Here is an 18478-nt window from a genome sequence, read left to right as displayed (position 1 = left end):
GGTAGAGAGAGAGGAGGGGAGGGGAGGGGAGAGGTGGGGAGGGGGGAGGGTGGAGGATGGGAAAGGCAGCGGAGCACAACAGACACTAGTATGGCAATTTGTAAATCAATGGATGTGTAACTGATGTGATTCTGCAATCTGTGTATGGGGTGAAGGTGGGAGTTCATAATCAAAGTGTGGAATATGATATGTCAAGAAATTTGTAATGTTTTGAACAACCCACAATAAAAAAAAAAGAAAATTTATACTCCAATACAATAGAAAATCTCGACACATCAACAAATTTATGGAGACATATGACCTACACAAACTGAATCAGGAGGACCTACATAATTTAAATAGATTAATTTAAAACAATGAAAAGAAGATGCCATCAAAAGTCTATCGACCAAGAAAAGCCCAGGACCAGATGAATTATCAACTGAGTTCTATAAGATCTTCAAAGAAGTACCACTAATTCTCCTCAAATTATTACATAAAATAGGAAAGGAGGGAATCCTTCCAAACTTATTCTGTGAGGCTAGTATCACCCTGATATCCAAACTAGAAAAAGACATATAAAAGAAAGACCAATATCCCTGATGAACATAGACTCAAAAAAATCTCAATGAAATTTTGGCAAATTGTATATGAAAACATTAAAAACATAGTGCACCACGATCAAATGGGGTTTATCACAGGGATGCAAGTTTGGTCAATAAATGTGATTCTATAGACTTAAAGACAAGAATCATATGATATCTTAATAGACGTAGAAAAAGCATTTGCTAAAATATGGCACTCTTCTATGTTTACAACACTAGAAAAACTAGGGATCTTAGGAACATATCTCAACATTGTAAAACCTATCTATGCTAAACCCAAGGCCAACTTCGTTCTAAATGGGAAATACTGAAAGCATTCCCTCTAAAATGTGGAACAAGACACACTTCTTTTCAATATGGTCCTGAAAACTGAATCCAAAGCTATAAGACAGATGAAAGAAATTAAAGGTTTATGAATAGTAAAAGAAGACCTCAAACTATCACTATTTTTGACAACATAATTTTATATTTAGAAGATCCAAAAAATTCCATCAGGAAAAAGCTTCAAGAATAAATAAATGAATTCAAAGTAGCAGGATATAAAATCAACACCCATAAATCAAATGCATTCCTATGCATCAGTGATGAATCCACTGAAAAAGAAATTAGGAAAACCACTCCATTAATAATAGTCTCAAAAAAATCAAATACTCAGGAATAGATTAGCAAAAGAGGTGAAAAACTTTTACAGTGAAAACTACAGAACACTAAAGAAATTGAAGAAGATCTTAGAAGATGGAAAGTTCTCCCATAGGCTTAATTAATATTGTCAAAATGGCCATACTACCAAAATTGTAATGCAGATTTTATGCAACTCCTATGGAAATCCCAATGGGATTTAATATTCATTTTTTAGTTGAAGGTGGACACATAATATCTTTATTTCATTTTTATGTGGTGCTGAGGGTTGAACCCAGTGCCTCATGTGTGCTAAGACAAGCATTCTACCACTGAACCCCAACCTCAACCCCAATGACATTCTTTATAGAAATAGAAAAAACAATTTTTTTTCCAAAAAATTATTTGGAAAAAAATAAGAGACCCAGAATAACCAAAGCAATCCTTAGCAAGAAGAGTGTACTAGGAGGCAACACAACATCAGATCTTAATTTATAATATGGAACCATAGTAATAAAAACAGCAAGGTATTGGCACCAAAACAGACACATAGACCAATGGTAGAGAACAGAAGACACAGAGAGAAACCACATAAATATAATTATCTCATCCTAGACAAATCCCCCCAAATATTCAGAGGATAAAAGGTAGCCTCCTCAACAAATGGTGCTGGGAAAACTGGAAATCCAAATGAAACAAAATGAAATTAAACCCCTATCTTTCACCCTGCACAAAAATCAACTCAAAGTGCATCAAAGACTTAGGCACTAGTACAGAGACCCTGAACCTAATAGAAGAAAAAGTAGGGTGATTTTCTTAACAATAATCCTAAAACAGAAGAAGTAAATCAAAATCAATAAATGGGATGGATTCAAATTAAAAAAAAAGCTTTTTTTTTCAGCAAAGAAAATAATCAATAATATGAAGTGAGAGCCTACAGAATGGGAGAAAATCTTTATCATATGAACCTCAGATCATTAATCTCCAGGATATATAGAGAACTAAAAACACTCAACACCAAACCAAACAAAACAAAACAAACAAATAATAACAACAAAAACAAAAACACAAATAATGTAATCAACAAATGGGCTAAGAAAGTGAACAGACACCTTAGTAATTTCTTAGGTGTTTTTTGTTAATTTTGCTGAATTGACAGTTTGCACAGTGTACATTCTATGTTCTATAGGTTAAAAAAAACTGTATAAATTTGAAAGTTGGTAATTTTTCTAACTAGGAGCAAAAAAATAAACAATTTCTGATAAAACTGGGAGATGAGATCATTCTCTAAAGTGCAAAACTGATGGTCTACAATCTCAAATAGCTAAAACTCTTGCAGAATTGAAGGGAGAGACATGAAACTAGGAAATAAATTGCAGTGCTAGTTAATTTAGGAAAGGGGAAAAAACGAGCTAAAGTAGGTATCAAATTGTCCCATTTTATTATTACCAAAGTAGTCAATATGATGTAGCTTTAGCCATTCTGTCACTCATGCTTACTAGCAAGTATATTAGATTAAGGTAAAATTTAACCTGGATATACTTCTGTTTATTGAGATCTGTGACAGGAGTGATCATACTTAGTAGTGAAAAGCCAAAAGCAAGATGGGCCACAATGTGGGTGGTGGTGGTGTGGGTATCTATTGTTCAAGGTATTCAACCAGAGATAAAACCTATATACAAGCATGTGTGTACCTAAAATAAAATAACTCTTTCATGTCAAGACTGCTTGTTGGATTCCTCTTCATATGCACTTTGTACATAGGATGAACTAGAACCAAAGTCATACAAATGACCACAATATCTGGTATCATTGATATCATCTGCAAAGAATATCTCTCATTTTGAAAAAGGCCATTGTGGTAAGCAACAAATTAGATCCTGCCTGATGTTGTGTCCTATCTGCGTCAACTCTAATTGTTCAGCAACTTCCTGTAATCCACCTTTAAGATTTTTTTCATCTCTTTATAAAATATTCACATCATAAATGACAGAAAAAAATAATTGAAGGATCTCAAAGATGTCAAGTGTTTCTTTGGAAAAATTAGAGTTGCTCAGGATTTTTATTAAATAGCCAAAGTCCTAACCATTGAGAAATGATTATCATTTAACCCCTTTATAGAGGACCACTCTCAAAGTCATAAGAAGTTATGCAAAATACTGGGTCCGAATTCTTTCCTCCTTATGTTTCTTTTTAGACTAGATATCAGATGATATTAGTAGTTCTACAGATTTTGGGGCATATATGTCCTGTATCAAATTAAATTCAAAATTAAACTGTCAGAGTGAAGTTTCTGAAGGCCATTGTTCTTGTTCATTTTTAAATGTCAGTCCTAGCTCAATTATCTTTAAAAAGTTTACATGACACTGCAATAGTTGGTGTTGATGTTTGTCATTATACCCGAAAACTTCAATGGGTCTTGCAATTACACCTGAAAATTTGGTGTCTACAGCAACAAAATTATATTTTCAAATAATGACAAATTTTCTCTTCTCTTAATCCAGTTTATAAGCCCAAACTTTACGAATTCTTTGGCTCCTATCTACAGTTGTTGCTGGCACAGTGAGGGCACCAGGGGATCTAAATAACAAGTATAAAAATGTTATATTTAATTAAAGATTTGTTTCAGAAAAAAATATTCTTTATTTATGTACTTGGACCTGTGAGCTGGTTCTCCTTTTCCTCCTCCTTACCATAGAGGCAGCACCCAGTGGCTGCAGCAGGTTCTTCATAGACACTCATGTCCAGCACTTGGGCAAGGGGAGCCAGAGCTGTGCCTCACCATGCTGCACTGTAAATCTTCATCATAATTATCCTTCTTGATAAGCGAATATTGGTGGAAAATATGGTTAGCAAGATCAAAAAGTAATGGAAAACTTATGTCTTCTATCAGTTCCACAGAATATATTATCTTTTTTTTCTAAAATAACTTAAAGTTTTAGATTCAGGTGTGATGAATCTAGACCTGTACATCAGAAAGCGGTGATGGGTACCCAGGGAAACCCAGCAAGGTCTTCTTTCTATGAACTCCAGAGTCATGGAGAAGCCGCCTCTTTTAAGTTAAAACTGCCTCTCACCTCATTCCAGATTAAAATCAATGTTAGTTATTAAGCTTAAGAGGCATTACAGTAAAAGAAAGCCTAGTTTTTAACCAAAGTGTATGATTTGATTTTGTCTCTAGTAATAGGATGAGCAAAAAAAGTATAAAATTAGGTCATTACAGATGTTGAAAGCCAGTTTTACTTGTTTGTCCTGTAGATAATAGCCTTATTATCTTAAATTGACTTAGTTGTTATATTATAATTGATACTTGTATAAGGCATTAAAAACAATAATTGTAAGGTTTGTAAGGAAAATACCATATAAAATTAACAAGAGTAAAAATATACGTGATTATTATAATAGCTATGAATTAAGGAATATAATTTTATATAATTGACCTTTTTATATATAGTATTTTTGTTTATTTTAGGAATATAGTACATTTAGGAATATAGTAAATAAAAATTTATCTTTTGAATGTCACTTTAATGATTGTTTAACCTGGAATGGGGTGAGAGGAGATAGTTTTAACTTAGGAGAGGTAGGCTCTATAAAGTATATATAAAGATATAAATAGATATCTTTCCAAAATAAGAAACACATGTGTTTGGTGAGCATAAGAAAAATATTTTTATTTATTAATAATTAAAAAGTAAAGTGAAGGAACAAATAGTTTTTACCTACCAATTTAGGAAAACATTTCATTACCATCAAATTTAATGATAATTGATATATGGGACATTTGCATCTTTAAAATTTGTTCAGTAGATGTGAATTGGCAGTATCTTTCAGGACAGTGATTTAATAAATTACTTAAAAGTCTTAGAATTGTAATTGTCATAGATTTAGCAATGATATCTTAAGGGATTTCTGTTAAAAATCATTTTCATGTATAAAGATACAGCTGCATGAATGTTCTTAATAGGTTTGCTTTTAAAGTAATAAAAAACAATTTAAATGTACAATATAAAGTTTTGGATCAATGAACTATTTGTTGAAGAATTTTTTTAATTTATTTTTTTAGTTGCAATTGGACACAACACCTTCATTCTATCCATCTATTTCTATGTGGTGCTGAATATCGAACCCCAGGGTCCCGCATGTTCGAGGCCAGTGCTTCCCCACTGAGCCATAGCCCCAGCCCCAATGATGAAGAATTTTTGACAATAAAAGTAATTTGTAAAGGAATATTAATTATGGGTAATTTAAATAATTTTATAAGTTTTAAAAATATTAATATGATTATATATTTATAAAACGTGTATCTATAAATATAGGCATAGAAAACAGATCAGAAAGCTCTGTACTAATTGTTAATAGTAATTATCTATGGATAGTAGAATTTTAAGAGATTCTTATGTACACTTCTTAATTTTTTTTAAAAAGGAGTCTCTTAAAAGTAGGTCCTGATCTTCATCATGTGAGATTAGGTTCAACTTCCTTAATAAGACTCCTATAGCACAAGAATTAAAACCAAGAATCAATAAATGGGATGGAACCAAACTAAAAAGTTTCTTCTCAGCAAAAGAAACAATCTATGAGATGAATAGAGAGCCTACATCTTGGGAGCAAATTTTTACCCCTCACACATCAGATAGAGCACTAATCTCTAGGGTATATAAAGAACTCAAAAGCTAAATACCAAATAAATATATAAATAAATTAATTAATAACCCAGTCAATAAATGGGCCAAGCATATGAACAGACACTTTTCATAAGAGAATATTCAATCAATCAATAAATATATGAAAAAAATATTCATCATCTCTAGCAATTAGAGAAATGCAAATCAAAACTAAGATACCATCTCACTCCAGTGAGAGTGGCAGCTATTATGAAGATAAACAACAATATGTGTTGGAGAGGATGTGGGGAAAAAGGCACATTCATACACTGCTGGTGGGACTGCAAATTGGTGCAACCAATCTGGAAAGCAGTATGGAGATTACATGGAAAATTTGGAATGGAAACACCATTTGACCCAGCTATCCCTCTCCTCCATCTATATTTAAAAGACTTAAAAACAGCATACTACAGAGACACAGCCACATCAATGTTTACAGCAGCACAATTCACAGTAGCTAAACTGTAGAACCAACCTAAATGCCCTTCAGTAGATGAATAGATTAAAAAAATGTGGCATATAAACAAAATGGAATATTACTCAGTGTTGCGTTACTTGTTGCGTTGTCGCGCGACTTCTTGCCCGCAAGAAAGACGCAACCCAAGAATCTTCTTTCAACAACTTTATTCAGGCCCCTGATAGTTCTTCATCTCCGAATCCCCTGGGATGCCCCTCCCAGCCTTAATAAAGCATCTCAAGCCCCAATGCAAAGCAGCCACGTGGAGCTTTCTCATAGAGTGATGAAAAGTCATGTGCCAACTCTCCCAAACAAGGAGTTGTTTGTCACAGACCACAGCGGAGCCAGCGCCATCAAGCAATGGTGACCATAATTTGCATAAACGGCAGAAGTGGCTCACCACAACTCAGCAATAAAAGAGAATAAAATTATGGCATTTGCAGGTAAATGGATGGCGCTGGAAAAGATAATGCTAAGTGAAGTTAGCCAATCCCCAAAAAACAAATGCCAAATGTTTTCTCTGATATTAGGTGACTGACTCATAGTGGGGTAGGGAGAGATAGCATGGGAAGAATAGATGAACTCTAGATAGGGAAGAGGGGTAGGAGGGAATGGGAGAGGGCAGGGGGTTAGAAATGATGGTGGAATGTGATGGACATTATTATCCAAAGTACATGTGTGAAGACATGAATTGGTTTGAACATATTTTATATACAAACAGAGATATGAAAAATTGTGTTCTATATGTGTAATAAGAATTGTGATGCATTCCACTGTTATGTATTTAAAAAATAAAAACAATTAAAAAATAAATAAAATAAAATGGGTCTCTTGGCAAAAGTTAGGTATGACGTTTTAATTTTGAAACTAAACTTACTTTCTTATTTAAATGTTACTTCATAAAAATTTATATATATAACTTTTGATTAATATAAATTAGTTAACATAATTTAATATTATATCTGAAACATGAAACAGACAAGTTAAGAGAAATTTTAATCCCCTCTGAAGGGAAGGTGTTAAAACATTTTTATTTCTCATATTGTTATCCTTTTAAAAAGCTACTGTTTCTTAATTGCCTTTTAGAAATATAGTTAAGTTTACTTCTCAGTGTAGAGAGGAACAATGTTTTAGTAACATTTATTTAATTATAAAGTATCAAATTACATAATTAAAAAATTAGTTAATTTGTTATCATTATGTAAGTTTGCAAGAGACCATTTTTGTAGAAAACTTTAGGTAGGAGAGTATCAGCTTAGTAAAATGTTCTCTTAAATCTTATACTTTGCATGGGCTCTCTCTCATCCAGTGAGGAGGTCCACAGAACAGTGTAGAGGAGATTGTGGCTGAGGAGTTGCTAATCAAGACCCCCAGAGACCAAGCAGGTCTGATTTTATTGTTCGGATACCATGTATACATAGGCAGGCAGTAGCTAAGCAGATTATAGGCAGCCACCAATACTATTTCTGGCAAAGAATCCTTGCAGCGACCAATTGAGGAATGGGCTGTGAAGCAAGCACAGGGACAATAACAAGTGGCCTCATGCCCAAGGCTGTGCCTATGGGGTAAGCAGTTTTCCATCACATGCCTAGCACAAGGGAGTGGTTTGCCACTCAGATGCCCTTAACATATGCCACGTATGCAGAACTGCAAGCACTTGTCCCCATAATATTTTAAAGATTTATATACTAAGGAGACAGAGATACAATTGATATATAAAAATATTAGTAATAATTTTTCATAATTACATTGATGTTTTCAAATTATTCATGAAGAGTGTTTAAATAAAAATTTGAAATCTGGTATGCAAGGTGGTACTTTAAAATAAGTTATTGTTTAGTCAAAATTGTGTAAACCTTAATTTCTTTAAAATTAGCTTTTTTGAAACTCATCAGAAACTTTTTTAAAACTCATCAGACATAAGAAATTATTCTATTGGAATGAGAGTAGATTAATGTTTTAATAAATCCTTATTTTCTCAATGCATAGATTAAACTTCAGTTTATGTAAGCATATCAATATTTGATCTTAGTGAAAAATCTCAGTTTCAATTGGTTGTTCCATATATATATATATATATATATATATATATATATATATATATCTCCAACTTAATCACATACAAACTTGTTCTCTACTTACTCAGACCTTCTTTGTCATTTACTTTAGACACTCTTTTATATCACCATATAAAGACTTTCTTGGAGTTGGGATTGGGATTGTGGCTCAGTGATAGAGTGCTTGATTTGCATGTGTGAGGCAATGGGTTCGATTCTTAGCACCACTAAAAAAAAAAATTATAAAAGACTTTCTTATCCAGAAATATCTTCATTTTTATTTCTGTTAAAGTCTGCACCATATAAAGACATTTTATAACCCAGAAACATTTCTTTTTTTAGAGCCTTCTAATTCCTCTTTCCTATCTGTAAATTCTTTTTGTTCATATTTGAAACAACCTTGTAAATTTCTGAATTTAGTTAAACTGTTTTATTTTAATAAGATGAAATATTTTAATTAAAATGTAGTCAAAACTTTTGGACCCCTTTGTATATAGAAATATATTTGTTGGGATTCATCTCTTAGTAACCGTGTTTTTAGTAATGACATAAAACAATTTTAAATCTCTCTTTATTACCAATCTATGAAAACATCAATAATGTTTATGTATGCTACCCCATGGAAATTAAAGAGTTTAGAATACCTGGGCTGGGATTGTGCTCAGTGGTAGAGCACTTGCCTAGCACGGGCGCTACCAGGGTTTGATTCTCAGCACCACATAAAAATAAAGGCATTGTGTTCTGTCCATCTACAAAAAAGATATTCATTCTCTCTCTCTCTCTCTCTCTCTCTCTCTCTCTCTCTTTAAAAAAAGAGTTAAGAATACTTGACGTTACATTTAACAGTTACCATCTTAACTTTGTAATTCAATAAGTATTTCTTGTTATAATGATTTTTGTAATTAATTCCATTTACCTTAAATTTAATTCATTTAGTTTTAACTGTAGAAGTCAGGGCATCAAGCAAATGTAGGTAACAGTATTTGTTATGTTTTTCCTTTGAAGAAAATTGTTAGAAGCAAATGGACATAAATTTTATACAGTATAGGAATTAGTGACTTTATTAATTATTTAACCAGCTGGAAAAAAATCAGATTAATAATTTTAAAGGCATCTTTATTTTTATTTGGTTACCAAACTTAAATAGAATTTTATTAAATCATATGAATTAAAGGTATTTGTATCTATTTTTTATTTTAATTTTAGATTATGAGTGCACTTATTAATTTAGGCCAATTTTGATATCATGTAATTCAGTCATAATGTAAATATAACCATTGTGTCTACACATTTACAAATCAGACAAATAAATAAAAGGAAAAATATTTTTATAAATTTTGTAAGTGGAAGTCCACCATATGATTCAAATACTTATCAGAACTTTTATTTGATTTAACCTATTTAGGAATTCAAAATACAGTTAATTAATTTTTATATGATTTAGTTATAAGACAGGCTTGCTTTAATAGATAAATTACATCAGAAAACTATGAAAATATTGTTAAATAAAATATTTCAGATTACCAGCTTCTTGTTTTAATAATTGTCAGACTTATTTTTAGTATCATCCTTATAAAACAAAAAATTAATCTATTAAAAAGCATAATTAGAACATTTTTTTAACCTTAAAATTCTTCTCTTATCTTGGCTGGTTAGTCCTGGAAAGAATAGAGAGAAAAAATAAATTTTTTGGTAAGACCTTTTGGTGGAACCGTTTCCCCGCCTCCAGTCTCTTTTTAAATTGGGGTTCATCCTCTGATTTGGGGGGGGGGGTTGGCTCACCTAAACTTGTCTTTCCTCTTAATTTCCTTCAGAGCTGCCCCACATTCAGGCACAAGATATCACAGGGTGTCTAGCCTCACCAGGGTAGTTTCCTGCTCAGAAGGTTGTTAGACACCTAAGACAAAGACAGTCTGAAACAATTAGTAAAGAAACAAGAGAAAGAGACAGAAATGAGGTTCAAAGAGGAGCACCTGATAGATTCTTCAGTCCTATTAAGAGCTGGAACTGAACAACTAGAAAATGGCTTTGGTTCTTTATTTAAGGGGAGTGCATCAAAGGCACAGATAAGGTTTCAAGGGGACCTTATCCCACTGCAAACAAGTTGATTGCCATCTTGGGAAGCCACACCCATCTCTGAGAGGCTGGGTAAATGTATGGCTCCAGTGGGTTTTCCCATCTACAGTGCAGTGCTGAACCTGACAGAGCTGAGTAGGAAGTTACAAGTAGTGGGCAGCCTCAAACTAGCAGAATTACCGCTGGGAGTTCCCAGATACCAAACATTCCTACCCAATGGCTTCCTTGTAGATTGGGTTCATGCACATTTCATGGATGGCTCTTGGCAAGGTATTACCTGTTGGAAAAAAAATGAAAAAGTGAAGGCAGCACCCAACACTCAGACCAGGGTTCCTTTGAATGAATGGTCCTTACTGAGGAGCTATGTAGGGACATTAGGTCAGTTCCACAGTGTACCTTACAGGTCACGGGACACAGAACCCCTCTTGGTTCAGAGCCCTGAGACCTCAGCTGGTTTCTACAATTCACCAGGTCACCATCTCCATACACACAAGCATTAGTAGGAAACTTGTATAATTTGCGACCAATTCATTGAGTGTAAATACTGTGTTTTGCCAGTTCAAGAAGTTGTGTCTGTCTTTAGGAGGTGTAAATATACAATTAAGTGACAATATACAGTGTTAATAACTCATTGAAGATGTAAAAGTGATATCCTTTTACTAATAAATAAATTTAGAGTCAGAAACATACTTAGTGCTTCACCATTGTGAATCAATAATTGGATTCCAACTACTGTAATATAAACTGATGTGTGCTTTGATCTATATGTTAGATAATACAGCAGTTTTAGTATTTAATAAAATAACAGAAGTACAAGGGAACAAGAAGGTTTATACCTGCTGGGCTATTCACATGCCATATTGTACAGAATGAATTCTAGTTTAGCACATACCTTTTCTGCCAATCAATTATTTCCTTCCTTTATACACTTTATTCAGTGCAGAAGCAGCTCTACTGTTGACAGCAAGCCCAAAAGTCCTTCAATCTTTATGCACAAGTTCTTGCATTGGAATCATTTGTGGAACTTTGAGTTGAGATCTTGAATGTTGCAATTTGGGGGAGTCACATGATGGATTTTGACCTCTGGATTTGACATTTTGTTAATGATTATCTGAACAGATCTTAATTAATATAAATGTTGCTAGGTAATCATACAACTCACCCTGCTCTGCAATGCATTTGTTCATGAAATCCATCTTCTGTGTTTAGAATTCTTACCCCCATCAACCTGCGCCTATGGTTTCTTTACGTAGGACCTGGAGAACCATCACGAGATTCTGTAACTGTCTTCACATAAACCTACGAAATCCAGTCTATCCTACTGGTTACCTTTCCCTCATTCAAGGCCACATTCCTTACATCTTCCATAGACCTAAGATCAAATTTCTCCTTTTGAATAAATTTAGTACCCCAACTTGAAATGTCTAGAAATGAGCATCAATCATGATCTTTGCCTTAATTCTATTTTTCTCTGGGTTTCCTCTTCTGGTGAATTCATGAGGTCAATCTGGATACTCATGCAGTTATTTCTTTTTGTCAGGCTGTGTTATGGGCTATGTATATACAGAAGTGTCAAAACAAAACAGAATTTCTGTTCTGAATGAACTCAGTTCCTAGTGGAGAAACACACAATGAGAAGAGTCACAGTGAATTGTCCTCATGTGGCTGATACCACCTGACCATGATCACCCTGAGCATCTGGAGCCCATTTCTTATGGCAAAGGGCCCTTTGCCTCTCACAGGACATCAGTACTGAACATCTTCACATTCTGTTCATAACCTCCCATCACTGGGTATCTCCCTGTCCTGCCTTATGTGCACTGCTCACCTGAGTTATGCAAAGTCTCTGGCTAGCTTTTCTTCTGTCCCCTTTCTTCTTTATCTTGTCTTTTAAAAAATTGCATACATGGTATCCATGGGGATAAATCACATACATGTGTATGATAAAAGCATTTTTCTACCTAAATAAACTCTTTTAGATCCTTTACTATGTCAAGATAAGACAAAGATTTATTTTCACATTCAAAATCTCTTTGAGCTACTTCCTAGTCATCCTACCTCAACTCCTCCTCCCATACCCTTTACAGAACCACAAGTAGATTTTATTTGCAAAGAGGATTCATATTTCTGGACCACAGGGTCTCTTTGTCTCTGAGTCCTTCTTGTGCTTCTGCCCCTACCTCACTATCTTTGTGTATGATCAGAATTCAAATAATCTACTAGAAAAGTACTTACTACCATGAGTTGGATGGACATTTGCTTTCATGGTAACACTGTATGAGGAAATTTCTAAACCGAAAACTTTAACCACTTTTGCCATTGCCAATATTTCCATAATTAAAATTTAAACATAGAAATTCACAGCAAAGAATAAGGGTACAATTCCATCCATTATTTTTATATTCAATTAACTGTAAAAATTTATACTTGATATGACTATTGTATATTTTACCATTATTTTCTTTAACTATTTAATATTCTGACATTGAATGAGAACAGTATCACTTTGATTATAATCAGTTATCCAGATTCAACAAATCATATAGATTCTAATGTATTTGTCAACATTGACTTTAATCATGAACAACTTTGAGAAGTGTCTCACCAGAGATCCTGAAAGACTTTCTTAAAATAGTTTAACAAGAAAATTTTGTTAAGGAAAGTTAGTTTTTCCTCAGGTAAGTGGTTTAAATATCACACTAAACCTCCCTGGGTTACACCAGATAGTAAAGTACATGATCTCAAACTTACTTTCCAGCTTAAAAGTCTATACTTATGTTGTTATCAAGATAAAATTTTATTGCCTTATGGATTTTTATAAGATCTGAATTCTTCATGTAGGAATAAGAGACACTGAGAAAATTAAATGTAACATATGACTCCATGTCTGAGCATAAATTAACATATACATACTCTCTAACACCTGGCATTTTTTGAGTAGTGAAAGAAATTCCACCCTATAAGCAACCCTGAGGGGTCTCTCCTTGAAATCCTTTCCATCTTCATTTCACCCTGGTTAAACTTCCTAGGCCAGAGACCATGACAGCCATTCAGAGCAAGGGTCATGTCCTGTCATGTGTGGTCAAATGTGAAAGAGAGAGAAAGAGAGAGAGAGAGAGAGAGAGAGAGAGAGAGAGAGAGAGAGAGAGAATATGAATATGAATTAATGAAGAGTTAACATTATACAAGGATAAGTCTTACCTTTATCCTGATCCCTACTTGTCTTGGGATTTCCTCAGGGACCACACCTAAGTTCATGCTCATGAGCTGATTCATGGTCTGTCCCTAGATAGTTTAAGAAAGGAGAAGGACAATTGTATCAGTGAGGTTGCTTATTTTGCAGTTACATTCTACGGTTACAATATGCAATGTTAGGAGCTTTGTGTAACTCTCAAGAAAGTCCATTGTCTGAAATTACTATTGCTTGGTAAAATGTTATGGTTGTCTAATAAGAGAGTTTCTTTATTCCAAGGAGCTGTGTGCCTGAGATCAAGGTTCTGTCTAATAATACTCTAGCACAGAACCTCCTAATGCAGGGCATTGCTACAGCAGCTAGGCTTCCTGTGTCTTTGCACAAAGTTTTCCCAGCAGTCAGGTGTTCTGTGTCTTTGTACAGAAACTTTCTAGCCACAAAGGATGCCACAATAATAACATCACCAGAGAACCCCAATCCCAAACACAGAACTTCTACATCTGTGAGAGATGCCCTTGATCCAGATAATTAGTTAATAAACACATCAGAGTGATCTTACCTGCACATGAAAAAATTCACTCTATGAATAGCAATGGGATAACTCCCCAAGCTGCCTCAGGTATAGAGCAGGCTCAGAATCCTCATCCTAGGTGTTGCTTCAGTTCTATTTGTTTCTGGTGCTATGTCTAACAGGAACAAACACATGCAAGTGGTGGAAGGTGGCAATGTGGGTGAAGCCCAGGTGGACCCTCTATGCACATGTTATCCCATTAATCAGGGTCGAGATATGGAATTTCAAGGGAACTATTCATATCCCATCACTGTGAAGAATACTTATAATTGCTGAATATGAGCAAAAGTAACAGAAGATGGTGCTAAAAGGACTGTATGACGTACAAATATGTAAACAACTTTACAATCTCTAAAATAAAATTACACCAGGAAACTCATGGCTAGAAACAAACATCTCCAAATACAGACTCAATATTTTGAACACTACTAAAAACATATTTGCATATGGGGGATAATTAATGTGAATTAAATTTATAAAATATCTGGGAAGGTAGAAATCATTAATCAGGGTCAGGAGGCTCCTTATGAACTACGAGTCAGGACACTAGGAAGAGAAGTATAACAGGGCCCATCAGCCTGGAGGTTTTTGTCTAACTTCCCCTTTGCCTGTGTCACTGTGTGTTGCACGTAGCTGCTCCCACTGCCATGGGCTGCCCCACAGTAGTAGACATTCTCATCCTCTTCCTGAATGTTCTGGATGGTCAGGTACCAATCCAGGCCCGAGCCTGAGCCTGAGAAGCGATCAGGAATCCCATTCCCCTTGGATCCCACATTTCCACTAATGCCCACTTCCATCACAAACCAGGGGCTCTTCCCTGGGCTTTGCTGGTACCAGTCCACATAGTAGTTACTGTAGCCACTGCTCAGGGTGCAGGTGAGTTTGGTGATTTGTCCCAGGGAGGCAGATGCAGAGGGTGGCTGAGTCAGCACAGGTTGGGAAAATGACCCTGTAAAAGCAGACACATCACAGTGGAAGTCAGGGCCAGGGTGCATGTCTTTGGGGATCTGAGCCAGTGAGGACAGACTCAGGACAGGGGTCTGCCATGGGGCACAGAGGTCTGGTCCTACCTGGGCAGTGAGTGAGCATCATAAGAAGGAGAAGAGTCCTGACCATGTTGGACACAGTTTCCTGAGTTCCAGAGCAGGTGTGGGCTACCCCAGCCTTTCTTATTCCTCCCCACTGACCTTAAGGAGGAGCAGGTCATGCAAATGTGCCTCCATCCACTGCCTCTCACTGGTTGTACTTCTGGGCCTGGAATGATGCAAGACCCAGTCTGGAGGGTGGTGATATTTTCATTTGCCTGACAGGCAGAACCTAGGATTAAGCAGGTCCTCGGATTACACAGAAGATCACAGTTGCTGAGCCCACATTAGTGACATAGAGCTAACTTCCTCTGTCTACCCCTATTGAGATGTAGAGTCCTGTGGGGACATCTTCATCTGTGAACATTTTTTATGGGCCCCCAGAAAGTGTTCCATGAAGTTTCCTGAAGATTACATGTAAAAATTTAGTCTCCTATTGGTTCCTGACTCCATCTTTTTAATTTTTTTTCCTAGAAATACTGATGGAGATATTTGTGTGTCAAGCAATGTTCCCAGATTAATATTACCACTGTATGTGGACACTGTATGCTTTGGGGGACCTGTTGTTTCCCAGGAAAATTCACCAGGAATTGATAACCAAATATAAAAGTGCCATGAAACAGAATAGAGCAGGAATTCTCACTGCTTACAGTCATTAGAAAACAAACTCATGGAGTCATAATAAACCTTTTGCTTAGATTATATTATCATGTCCATTTTTACAGAGAGGAATTTGGCTCATCTGGTAAGACACTTGCCCAAAGACATATCAGAGCACAAGTTCCAGAGTTTAGATCACCCTGATCAAATGAATAATATTTACTCATAAACATTAAGCCATTGGACTAAGGGGAAAATTGTGATATATATATATATATATATATATATATATATATATATATATATATATGACTATAAATTAAGAGGCATAAACCAATACAAACTACTTGTCTTACATTTGCTGAGATCAGAAGAGTGATGTGGATTTCACTGGGCTAACCTCAGGGGGTTGACAGGGCTATGCTCTCTTCTGGAGGCTCCAGGGGAGAAACCATATTTTTGCTCTTTCCAGATTCTAGGAGTCACCCACATTCCTTGGATGGTGGTCACTTCTTCCATCTTGAAAGCTAGAAACAGTAATTGAAACTTTTTCATATCACATCTCTCTGGCCACTTGTAATTTTCTATTTTACTTTTAAGGACCCTCATGATCTCTCTGTGTGCAGGTAAATTCCAGGATTATCTCTCCTCTTAACGTGAGTTGATAAATAACATTAATTACACATGTAATGTATTATCACTTTATCATGCTTCCTAACAGGGTTTAGGACATGTATGCCTTTGGTGTCCATTATTCTGCTAACCACAGTGCTCTTCTCAAGGGAACTTTTAATTATTTATGCATACTCATTGAAAACATAATAAGACATCACTAAAAAGCCAGAAAGAAATAAAATTTGGAGTTTTGTGTTTTCATTACACATGTATGATACTTCATAACACATTGGAAAATTTATAATTATATATAATTTATACTACGATTTTATTACTATGCATCAGAATTCCCTGAGAATATATATCATGAATATTATTCTGGTTTTGTGACTTTTAGCACCAAATATAATAGAAAGTAGAATTTCCTGTCCCTTCTCTGTGGGTTAATAGCCCTGTGTAAGACTTAGAACCATCATACCTTGTACTACAATGTTAATCAGCTTATCCTACAGTTGCAGGTCAGGGATATGAAGAATACCTGTATTTGTCAAGGCATTTTTGATCTTGGCAAGTTTCTGAGAGCTCATAATCCTGATACTTACCTTGAGTCTGAGTAGCATGGAAGACACCAGGGAGGGTTCCCTGTAGTCTACTGGTATCATTGTATGTGGGATCTGCTGACACTAAAGCCATGGTTCAGAATACTGGTGATCCAGGAGTTGCAGAGATGGAGGACAGTTGACTGAATACACCCTAGGAGAGGGAACCTGCAAACACAGATAGGTGTAAGAGGTGAAGTAAGGGCAAGATAAAAATTTCTCATGGATTCTGAGACTGAGTGGTTGATGTGAAGAAAAACTGAGACTTGCTAAAGACTACTGTTAACCTGAGCATTAAATGTGGAACAGCAAGGGGAGTAGAAGTCATAGTAGACACAGACCCTGATTCTCACAATAGGAATGGGCTGTTCCAGGCCTTCTTTTATTCTGCACCATCCTGCTAATGGAAGGCTGCTCATGCAACTGGTTTTCATCATGGCTGCCCAGCCCCTTGCTAAGCCCTAGTGCAGGAGTCCAACACACATTTCAGACTGAGGAGAATGAAATTTTGCTTTCCACCTTGGGGGACCCTTGGGAGGAAACACCTGATGGGACAAGACAAAGGTCTCTCCTCCAGGGATTCAGTCAGGTCAGACAAAACACAGCTGTCTCCGTCAGTGAACAGAGTGCCCACCTGCAAGACCAGGGCTTCTTGGAGTGAATGCTTCTAACTGCTTTGTTGGGACCCCTCAGCAGTCCCAAAGTGCCCTCTGGTGGTCTCAGAACACATACCTTCTGTTGGTCCCAGGATCTGAGATTTCACCTTGATTCTGCAGCTCTGCAGGTCACTGAGTCTATTCACACATGGATTATCTGGTTTGCAGACTAAAACACACTATCTATAATTACTGTAATTTCTTACTTAAATAGTGCCTATTGGTGACATTATGTAAAGTCATGTTTACATATATAGATGTCAATTAAAAATTTTAGTGCTCTTCATATAGATTCTATAAAACTTGTATATCTTCATTACAATTTAGAATATACATACATCTTAAGTGTTCTCCTAGATTCCAACTATAGATGTGTTTGGATCTTAAGCATTTGAGCCAATTTAATTGTTTCAATATTTGATTAAGTGAAGGAAGTATTAGGTATAAACTGAATGGAAAGTATGGTTTGCAGCTGCCATGGCATGTTGTATCAGAATTCGATCCAGTTCAGAACATACCTTCTCTAAAAATCACTTATTTTCTTCCTTTATCCAATTGACCCAGTAAAGAATTGTCTGTTTTGTGGATACTGAGCTCACAAAGTTTTCATACTTTTTAAATGAGTTCCCCCACTTGTATGTTTGTAGGATTGTGGGTTGAGGGGTTAAATGTTATATATATATATATATATATATCTATA

General features: G+C 35.4%; 1 pseudogene and 1 gene segment (V, D, J or C); both read right to left on the bottom strand.

Moving 5' to 3' along the window:
- Positions 1 to 17216, bottom strand: part of LOC107158452 — a 21199-nt gene extending 3983 nt beyond the window's left edge. Inside the window, 2 exon segments of the V gene segment in view lie at positions 15294 to 15410; positions 17126 to 17216. Coding sequence covers positions 15294 to 15410; positions 17126 to 17216 — 208 coding nt within the window.
- LOC107158423 lies at positions 2921 to 15218 on the bottom strand (annotated as a pseudogene).
- Positions 17217 to 18478: the final 1262 nt, after the last annotated feature.

This window comes from Marmota marmota, unplaced genomic scaffold, assembly GCF_001458135.2.
Source record: "Marmota marmota marmota unplaced genomic scaffold, marMar, whole genome shotgun sequence".
NCBI classification, from domain to species: Eukaryota; Metazoa; Chordata; class Mammalia; order Rodentia; family Sciuridae; genus Marmota; species Marmota marmota.
Note: the sequence above shows the minus strand (reverse complement) of the source record. Positions and strands in the feature narration are given on the sequence as shown.